Source organism: Montipora capricornis, chromosome 3 (assembly GCF_036669925.1).
Source record: "Montipora capricornis isolate CH-2021 chromosome 3, ASM3666992v2, whole genome shotgun sequence".
NCBI lineage: Eukaryota > Metazoa > Cnidaria > Anthozoa > Scleractinia > Acroporidae > Montipora > Montipora capricornis.
In genome coordinates this window covers 37,205,807-37,215,806 of record NC_090885.1, presented here as the reverse complement: position 1 = coordinate 37,215,806, position 10,000 = coordinate 37,205,807, and the positions used below count along the sequence as shown (strand labels likewise).

Genomic DNA, 10,000 nt, shown 5'->3' with positions numbered 1-10,000 from the left:
CCTCTAGCCTTCAAAAAGAGGCAGAAGATTGGGTAAAGTACCTGGCAGATAACAACAAGTTTGAGCATAGCCCACACAACCCTGGTAACTTGTACATGGCCGGTTATAGACCCAACGAATACTGCAGTGATGCTATATGGTGGTTCCATCAGGAAGAGAAATTCTATAATTACAGTTCGCCGGGTTTCGTGTATGCAGCTGGACATTTCACACAGGTAGGTCACATCCAGAATAACAGTCAGTTAGCCAGTGAGACAGGCAGGATGAATAAAAGAATTAAAAGGTATATCAACGGCTTTTGATCGATTGAACTTCAGTATTTGTAATCGAGTATCGAAGCTGTAATAACCATTAAAGTTTCAATAGTCTCAATTCTCGAAGGATGAGAAATCTCGTGCGGCTTTATCAATGCAGGTAAAGGTAAAGGTACACGTTATTTAACGTCGGAAGTTCCTTTACTCTCTAGAGAGTACTCTCCCAGGAAGCCGACGGTGCGCTCATTTTACCCCCCTCTTTCCATCAGTGCTCCGTTTTAAGGGTATTTAAAGCTACTTAGACTACACTGAAAGGAAAGAAGTCGAAATAAGGATGTGAGATCCAGGGATCGAACTCGGGACCTTATGCACCAAGGCCGCGCACTAACCGACTGTGCCACCCTTGCACAAGGTAAGGAAAGTCTCTGCTTACGAGCCAGAAGGCCCATCAGGCCGGCGCTTATCTCCGGTTTCCGTAGCATGAAGCGGCTAGGAGTATTATTACTTCCCCCTGGATGGAATACTAGTCCATCGCAGGGTTACCCCCAGCATTTCGCCGGTACCCATTAATACACCTGGGTAAAGAGAGGCAATAAGAACACAAGAACACAAGAACACAACACAATGTCCCCGGCCAATACCCGAACCCGGACCACTCGATCCGGAGTCGAGCACTACAACCATGGGGCCACCGCGCCTCCTCAATGCAGATTCAATGTTAATGGGATGCTGACCGGCCAAAACAAACTTTGAAACCGCTATCTGTTTCATATTCTTTTGCAATCCTTTTATATTATATAATTATTATAACGCGAGAGATCATTTTGGCAGAAGTGACAATCTACGAAAAATTTATTTGGGAATTCTAAAAAAAAGGAACTAAAGAGCCTTTATTTAAGTCTCTAGTATTCTATCGGTGGAGCACTAATTGGGGACACTGCAAACTGAAATTGACAGTTGCGCAAATTAGATCAAATGTTGGTTTTTGAGGAAAGGGGAAGACCGAAGTACCCGGAGAAAAACCTCTCGGTTCAGAGTACAGAACAAACGAACTCAACCCACATATGACGCCGAGTCTGGGAATTGAACCCGGGCCACATTGGTGGGAGGCGAGTGCTCTCACCACTGCGCCATCCCTGAACCCCTAAGGCATGAATTGGGCCCCCTATGGTGCCAAGAATAATGAGTCTAGCAAACGTCTTGAAAAAGATTGCGATAAATACTTGTGGGCTGAGAAAGAAGCGTCCCTTGAAGCCGGTGTATGGGTTTGGTAGTGACGAACTTAATCAAAGCGCAGTGAGGTACATCCAGGAATCACACCCATTGTTATACCTGAGTGAACACAGGGCCAAATTTGAGTTGTTTTTATTAAATTAAGGAGAAAGAAGGATTTGCCTCAATCAAATTTTCGTGTCTTTTATATTTTAGGTCGTTTGGAGAAATTCAAAACGTATTGGAGCAGCATGGGCAATTCGGAAAGATGGGCGCCTTGTAATATCCATCAAATACAGACCCGGGGGCAACTACGACGGTTTCTTTGCAAACAATGTTTTTCGACCCATTGCTCAAACATTAGACCCAGAATGGGGTCGTGCACCGCCGAAAAGATTTCGGTGCCCTAAGAGGGACATCATAGCCACAAAGACCACTATAAGGCCAAACATTACAGCGAACATTACACTGACCACCATAAGGCCAAACATTACAGCGAACATTTCACTGACCACCATAAGGCCAAACATTACAGCGAACATTACACTGACCACCATAAGGCCAAACAATACAGCGAACATTACACTGACAAAGCCAAATGTTAAAGCTGTGGGGAAAGCGATTGCTGGTGCTCCGTTTTTCATCGGACCCTTGATCAGCGCTGTTTGGTTGATAGTTTAGTGGTCTGTTTTTCAGAGTCTGGCTTATAAAGGAAGAAACGTTTGAAAGTGAATAACCCTTGTCAGGATTTTAAGAGGATTTCTATTTCTGGTTACAGTGGCTTTTTGTCCAGAGTAGAGTGAACAGATAAACTTTACAACAAAGCCCGACAAAGGTTAACGATAATGATACCTATTGTAATATATTAGCAAATGATTACCTTAAAGATTTTTAACCAACTGCAGGACGAACTGGTGGACAGGTAACTTGAAATAACCGTGGAAAGGGAATGGGGTGGGGGCATTATCCAAGCAAGGTTGTGGTCCAAGCTCTGCATGCTTACAGGCCATTTAGTCGTAGAAATTCCATGAAAGAGCCTCCTTAACATCTTGTTTGAAAATTTATCCCACTCCGGTTATTTCAAATGCTGGGTATGTCTCATAGCAACTCGTTTGTACTTTCGAACAAATTATGAGAGGTCTAAAATCCATTAATGTCGGAGCTTTCCGATATGGAGTATTACACGCAGATTTCTAAAGAATTCTTTTTGCAGCTTCTGTCATTAAATGGCAAAAAAACGAAGTGACTCTTCAGTTGTGTACAAAGCATTTAGAGTCCATCCTAGCAGCAATTTCCAAGAGTAGCTTTTCAAGTTTTTGTTGATTTGCTTTCACGTTTCACTCCAGGGTCCAGTTGTTTAAAGCAACATTAAGTTAATCCGGGATCACTGGAAACTCAAATGGCAGTTTGGTTTCTGATTGAAAAAAATAAAAAATAAAAAATTTCCACAAGATTATTAGTCTTCGATTTTGAATGACACTTCTCCCTTCCTTGAGCATAAAATAACAAGGTCAAGGTGTTTTTTTTTGCGGGAAAATTTCAAACCTGGGTTGATTATTTAATCTAGGATTAGTATAAATCGGCTTCAGAAAGTCATAACCCAGAAGTCTCGATCTGCGATAGAATGAGGGCCACCAGTCTGCCGATTAGAGAGAAAAGGATCACGTTTACGGCAAACAGCAAATGGCAAACGTCGGACTTTAATTTGCGTTTTGCCAAAAGTTTGATATGAGCTCATTTCTTGCATGTTAGCAGCAGGTATTAAGTATCTTTTCAAAGGAGGGAGACGCGTTAGAATAACGTAATTTTCATGCTTTTATAACAAGCAGCAGCCCACCGTTTCGTGTTTGCCGTTTCACGTAAACGCCATGCTTAATCTCTGTGTTGTCTAACCGCAACTGCAAGATTTTTGCGCGAACAAAACGTAGCGGCGTTGCATTCCGCGTACGATTTTGGATTTGGCTATTTGGTTGCGGACCAATAAGGAGATCGGTCATTATTTGGCAGGACCTGTATTCTAAATTTAGATAATACCGTAAATAGATAGGCCAAACTCAAATGAGAGAAGAGATCGACACTTGGGGGTTATGAATTTCTGTCGGCTTTTGATCAACTGGGCCCAGGTGTCGGTTTTTATCGGTCTACTCCCGAGGGGGCAACCAAGTCATAAATTCGGTCGATCCTGAATTCCTATGTAGTGGTAGGCATCCTTCTGTCTCGAGAGACAATGGTATGCGCCGTGTAGTCATTGGGACTGCTGAGAGCAGCGTCTCGAATGGCTCAGCAGCCCGATCCTTGCATGACAGTCGCTATCGCAGCGAACACACTAATTCAGATTGCAGGGTGTCCGCTGCGTTCTCCTGCCTCGTTCTCCTTCTATCTCTCCTTTCCCTTAGCTGTAAGATCCTCTTCTCTTCGCCCCTCTTGACCCCACTACTGCCAGGGCGATTCGGACAGTGTCGTCAGCAAACAGCATTTCTCCGAGGAAGACAGTCTGGACCTTGGTCTTTGCCTTCACTCGGGACAGACTGAACAGTTTCCCCTCACTCCTACTGTGCAAGTAGACGCCCTCCTCGGAAAGCTGAAAAGCAAAGTTCAGCAATAGCGAGAAGAAGATGCTGAACAGAGTCGGCGCAAGGACGCAACCTTGTTTTACACCACTTATGATCTTGACGAGGGGCCATTGTAGCTCACTGTGCCCTGCTCACTGTAGCTCACTGTGCCCTGCATGCCGTCATGGAAGGAAGCAATGATGCTAAGTAGCCTAGGGGGCAGCCGATCTTCTTCAGGAGCTTGAACAGGCCACTACTGCTCACAGGGTCAAAATCCTTGGTAAGATCGATGAATGCGATGTAGAGTGGCATCTGCATTTCTCTTGCAGTTGTCGAATGGAGAAAATCGTATCGACCGTGGAACGCGGCGCCCTAAAGCCACATTGATACTCAGGAAGAACGCGGCCGGCAAGGACTTGCAGGCAAGACAGTACTACACGGGCAAAAACCTTGCCTTCGATACTCACCAAAGATATGCCCCAGTAGTTGTTATAATCACTGCAGTCGCCCTTGCATTTGTACAGCGTGACGATCGAGGAGTCGCGCATATCTAGAGGTACCTTCCCTTCTCTCCAGCAAAGGCACAGGAGTTCATGAAGTGGTTGCAGGAGGGCTGACTTGCCGCACTTGATGATTTCAGGGGGTATGCCATCTTCACCCGGTGCTTTGCCGCTTGCCAACGAATCACTAGCTTTGCTAAGTTCTTCCATGGTCGGCTCGGCGTCAAGTTCCTGCAGTACGGGCATATCCTCGATAGCATCAAGTGCTTCCTGAGAGACTGTGTTTATTCTGGAGTAAAGATCAAGATAGTGTTCGACCCATCTTTCTAGCTGTTGGTCCTGGGCTGTGATGACTTCCTCTGTTTTGGATTTTAAGGGCGCTGTTTTCTTGACTGGCTTGCCGGTTGCTTGGTTGATGCCTGCATCCATGTCCCTGATATTACCGGTGAGAGAGGCTTGCTGGATTCTCTCTTAGAGTTGAAGCAAGTACCGGCGTGCCGTTCGCGGGGTCTTGTTCCGAGCGGCCCTAAGAGTCAGGAGGTTCTTCTGTGATGGGTGACGCTTGTAGTCGACCAGTGCGTTTCGCGTCGCTTTGCAGATGTGTTCTTCCTTTTTCCGTTCTCTTTTGCCAAATATGAGCAGTGCAGCACTGTAAATGGTTTTACGAAGAGAGCTCCATTTGTTCTCGGGACTCTGCTCATGGTGGTACATCTGCTTGGAGTGATATATTTTTTTAGGGGTCAGTTTCACTCTGGAGGCAATCAGAGAGTAATCAGTGTTGCAATCGGCTCTGTGGTAAGATCTCGTGTTGCAGACATTGTTGAGTGAGTCACGCCAGGTGATAACCAAGTCCAGCTGGTGCCAATGTTTTGACATAGGATGTCTCCATGATACCTTGTGGCATGCTTTGTTCTTAAAAAAGGTGTTTTTCACGCGCAGGTTGTGGTAACAGCAGAGCTCAAGAAGTCTCTGACTATTGTCGTTCATTTTTCCTATGCCGTGATGTCCAGGACACTTGGCCATGACTCTTGGTCCGCACCCACCCTTACGTTAAAATCACCCAGGAGTAGAATATGTTCTGACGATGGGACCATGCCGATACCAGTATCTAGGGACTCGTAGAACTGATCTTTCACTTCGGGTGGAGATTGTATAGTGGGTGCATAGACACAGACCAGGTGAACGGTGCCTCAACTATCCCGCCGACAGGCACAATTGAAAGCAATTGACTTGTCCATCCATCTTTCGGACAGTTATATATTAGAAGGGAGAAAATTGGTACCGTAAATTCTCTGTTAAAGCAATGTATGGCGTTCTTTTCCAAATTGAAGCGTAATTATCTCTGAAAAATGCGTGGTTTACCCCCAATTTTCTTTTTGGATACCGAGATCACTCGCTAAGTTCTGCTCTCTCCGCATAGTATTGAGCCGCGCAAAAATATCCCTGTATTAATAAGCACCAGCCATAGCATTCTCTATTTCCCTTAGCTGCGATCCTCTTGGCCAGCGCCACGGATCGAGAGCTCTGGCAAGCTCTGGCAGGTTCCAATTTAACAGTCCGCGATTCACGGACTTCCGATCGTTCTGCGCAGTCTCGATTCTTTTTCAAAATGGTGGACCAAGCCAAATTGATCTCTTAAACGAGGCGTTGAATCATGGAATGGAAATTCTAGATTTAAGCGACATCACATTGAAAGCAAAGAAGTACGAGGGTGTGAAGCTATCTGTGCTTGTCATTTCGCCGTTAAATACCCGATCAAATTATCAAAATAAGAAACGATCAAATTTCGGTTAACAGGAGCTGACGACAGGGATCAAGTTGCACTGAATTAAATGCTGTTAAATACATCCGAGTGATAATACTTTCGCATGTGAAATGTTCTAAGCTCTATTGAAGTAGAGACAATAATATTATAATGCGTAAGTAAACAACCTTGAAATTAGCATTTATTACTAAAAATAAATGATCACATATACTGGTAATAAATTATTTTCTTATGTTTTGCAGCTAAAAGCCTGCCTAATGGTCCTAATGGTACCAATTTTGTCTGATGCCTAGAAATTATGTATACTTTTTTTATCAACTTGTAACAATCATAATAACAACAACTTTATTTAAGTGTCAATGGATTTAGCACTAGAGAACTAATTGAGAAAACTAATGAAATTAACTCAAATCAAATATGTTTTTTGCGGATGGGGTAAAACCGGAGTACCCGGAGAAAAACCTTTCGCAATAGAGAAGAGAAACAACAAACTCAACCCACATATGACGCTGAGTTTGGGAATTGAATCCAGACCACATTGGTGGGAGGCGAGTGCTCTTACCACTGCGCCACCCCAGCTCCCTGACTGACTGGATCAAATCTGTATATTTGCAACCAGTAGTCAATTTATTCTGCAACTGTTGAACTTCAAAGTTCAATTTAAGTTAAAATGAATCCAACCTAAATAATTATTGTTTGATTCCCAAATAATTTAAACCTACTGATGATAAATAATGATGATGGGGGACAAATTTTGATCAAAATGTAGTTACATGCAGGATGTAGTCATTTAAGTTGCCTGAATTTCACATAAATATTAATGTTTACATATTTTTAGAAAATATATATCATTGGACACCTTGTTCTTACATCTTGGCACTAGCAAAACTGAGGAAATATATCACTCTTTTTGCATAGCTTTTTGCACTGGTCGTTGATATCCTTAAGGGTAACTGCCTTAATTGCATCTCCGAAAACCATGTCTTCCGTCACAATGTTTCAAAATCTGCTGGGGTTTTGCTCCACTATTCATCAATGTTGACAGTTGTTTGATATATTCACTGTTTTATTCAGTTAACAAATGATACAAAATACCATTAATATTTTTAATGTGAATTTTAACAATGATTGAGCACAAATAAATTATTATTCATTGTCTTCATCTTCAGTTTGTTGGTTTGAGTAAATTATTGAAAGTAATAAGATAAATGACTAACTTTGTTGTTCTAAGAGTTATCATAATTTTATTATTGCCAATAACAGGCAAATGTGGAAATATGGGCGTGTATGTTATGCAAACCCTCGACTGTGTCGCGAGTTTGCATAACTGTCGAGAATTCTCCCAACTGCGCTTGGCATTTAGATGAGGCTATGTAAACATGGAAAACGTCCTCTATTGCTTAAATAACACAACAAAATATAACTTTTTGATCGGTTGCTTTATCTCAAGAGAAGCACTCCCGGAAGGCAGTTTTCTATTAAGCAATGGCCATTGAAGCAGATTCAACGAAGCCTTTGCCTGTTGGGTGCATCTGGCAAAATAGTCCAAAATGCATGTGAGGCTTCTTTTTTATGGTGCAAACAGGGCCAGTCTGAATTATGTTGATCTCTTTTTACCTGACTAAACATTCGCTATTACGAAGGGCTAACACTAGAAACGTCAGCTTTCCAAATCATTCATGGTGGTAATTCGACCTTTATCAAAATATTTGATAAAACCAAATTTTCCTGTTAACCATGACACTATATGCAATCAATGTAACATGGAGACAATTTAGCATGTAACAGGGTCCCTCATGCATGAGCCCAAGTGTTGATGCCTGTTGAAGAATAGGTTATTGGCTAAGCTCTTCTGACCCTACAATTTACTAGTTTAATAAATTATATACTAGCCCAAAACAGCGATGTGAAAGTTAACCAACAGGTACCCAATTTACTGTGGCCATAATAATCCTCTGAAAACTGAGAACCCAAAAGTTGTTTTTCAGTAGCTGTGTACCAGCAGGAGAATCCTTCAAGCTCTCATCTGGATAAGAAACTCTCCAGAAGGTAGCCCCCCTCCCCCCTTTATCCCCATTTTTCATTAGGGGCTGTAGTGCCTTTTCATCAGGGGTTGGTCTCAACTGAAGCCTTTTGTATCGACCTTAGTTGTACGATTTTCTTATAAGTAATGCAAACTGGACATGGAAGCAATCAAGTTCCAACTTTAATGCGATATTACGCAAAGAAAATATACTTACAAATTTCATTATTGCAATAAGAGAATGTAACAAAAAAGTACGCGATAACCGGGTTAGCTGTTGGCTTAATCTTTTCTTCCTCACCACGGACATATTCAAACGGAGTCAAGGCTTTGTGTTGTTAAACTCATGAACAATAATTACACTGTAAACACATGAATCGATCGAGCTTAGTCAAAAATCCTGCGTAACATATAACCAGCTGACCTTGCTCCTTTTTTTCTCGCGTCCCAAACCTGGTGAAGGACGGGATCTGCTGCACAGCCTTCCTTCTTTTAGATCGGATAACCGACTCGTGCTGAGTTTTCGAATGAACTACCTTCTTTATAAACTCCTGAAATAATGTAGCAAGATCTACTTATTCGCGATGGTAATAAACCATCGTCGACAGAAATTTTCAAACCAGAAAACTCTTCTCAATCCCGTACGATTCCTTCCCTAATTGTCTTTTCACCAAATAAATCCAAAGGATGGTTATTACTAATAATATATCTGTTGCAAGTACGGCAAACAGAAACAGAATCCCTTCGACAATTCCCTTCCGATTTCTTCCGGTTATCATTTTTATTGTGTTCCCATCTGACCAATCAGTGGCGAGAACGGATTGGAACCTGCCAGAGCTCTCGATCCGTGGCGCTGGCCAAGAGGATCGCAGCTCTGGGAACGAGAATGGCAGCCATAGGAAATCCGAGTATCTCAAGATGCGCAGAATGTATGCGCATTAACAATAGTTTCTCCTTTTTTCAAACAAATAAACATATTCTGTCCTTAGATACAGTTAGGGTAATCATATCAAGACGAAATTTTGCCAGGGTATTAAGTACCCATCTTAAATTTCTCACATTATATTTCCCTCCAAAATAACGTTACCATGTCAACGACATTAGGCATTTCTTTTAGCCTTAAAATCAACATATGTTTTCTTTTTTGAAGAAACGGGATGATGAAATTTTCCTATTCAGCGTTACCAGATAATGTTAGAAATACTCTCTAAAACATTTAGAGCGTCTAGTATCAAATTAAATTGCATAAATAGAGATTTTTCCGTTGTCATGTGAGTCTCGATGTTTTATAATCATGTCCTTTGGCAAAGGAGGACAAAATCGAACTCACGAAAAATTATTTGTAACTTGTTTAAGCGGTTGGTTGGTTGCTTTGCTTGCTAAACGTGAAAATGAAATGCATTGACAAAATGACTAGAGCACATCTAAGCCTTCATTTAGAAAAGAACAAACTCATAAAAAGTAATTACATTTGACGGATTATGTAAACATCGATTGTAAAAAAATATTTGATGAAGAGACTAGACCTTGAGGGAAGCCCAATTAATGAGAGGAACGATACTGTGAAGAGAAAGATACCTTTCATCAAATGACTCGACTAATTGCTTCGGCTTGTCTGATTTCTCTGGGGATATTTTTTCAGGCGTTGCAGCCATCAGGTGAGACGATTCAATGTTACAATGGCAATTATAGAG

General features: G+C 42.0%; 4 protein-coding genes across 4 annotated transcripts in view; 2 read left to right on the top strand and 2 right to left on the bottom strand.

Moving 5' to 3' along the window:
• Positions 1-2,708, top strand: part of LOC138043033 (Golgi-associated plant pathogenesis-related protein 1-like) — an 8,134-nt gene extending 5,426 nt beyond the window's left edge. The window contains exons 3-4 of the mRNA XM_068889138.1: positions 1-215; positions 1,683-2,708. The exon at positions 1-215 is cut by the window's left edge and continues 19 nt beyond it. Of these exons, the coding sequence (XP_068745239.1) occupies positions 1-215; positions 1,683-2,147 (680 nt within the window). The 3' untranslated portion in view covers positions 2,148-2,708. The remainder of the gene's footprint in view (positions 216-1,682) is intronic.
• Positions 2,709-3,858: 1,150 nt separating this feature from the next.
• LOC138040172 (uncharacterized) lies at positions 3,859-4,947 on the bottom strand. Its single transcript, XM_068885948.1, has 2 exons — positions 4,486-4,947; positions 3,859-4,047 (listed from the first exon to the last, which is right to left on the bottom strand). Exons 1-2 carry the CDS (start codon positions 4,945-4,947, stop codon positions 3,859-3,861), a joined length of 651 nt encoding a protein of 216 aa, XP_068742049.1.
• A 42-nt stretch (positions 4,948-4,989) lies between these two features.
• On the bottom strand, positions 4,990-5,541 carry LOC138040171 (uncharacterized). The gene has a single exon (XM_068885947.1). The coding sequence runs from the start codon at positions 5,539-5,541 to the stop codon at positions 4,990-4,992; it is 552 nt and encodes a 183-aa protein (XP_068742048.1).
• Positions 5,542-9,807: 4,266 nt separating this feature from the next.
• The window catches only part of LOC138043034 (Golgi-associated plant pathogenesis-related protein 1-like), a 9,595-nt gene continuing 9,402 nt past the window's right edge, over positions 9,808-10,000 (top strand). The window contains exon 1 of the mRNA XM_068889139.1: positions 9,808-9,964. Coding sequence (XP_068745240.1) covers positions 9,895-9,964 — 70 coding nt within the window. The 5' untranslated portion in view covers positions 9,808-9,894. The remainder of the gene's footprint in view (positions 9,965-10,000) is intronic.

Excerpts from the sequence above, each read along its gene's own strand:
- LOC138040171 (XM_068885947.1), bottom strand. The coding sequence starts at position 5,541 with ATGGCCAAGTGTCCTGGACATCACGGCATAGGAAAAATGAACGACAAT.
- LOC138040172 (XM_068885948.1), bottom strand. The coding sequence starts at position 4,947 with ATGGATGCAGGCATCAACCAAGCAACCGGCAAGCCAGTCAAGAAAACA. Across the intron at positions 4,048-4,485 it reads ACTACTGGGGCATATCTTTG|CTTTCCGAGGAGGGCGTCTA; the intron begins GTGAGTATCGAA and ends TTTGCTTTTCAG.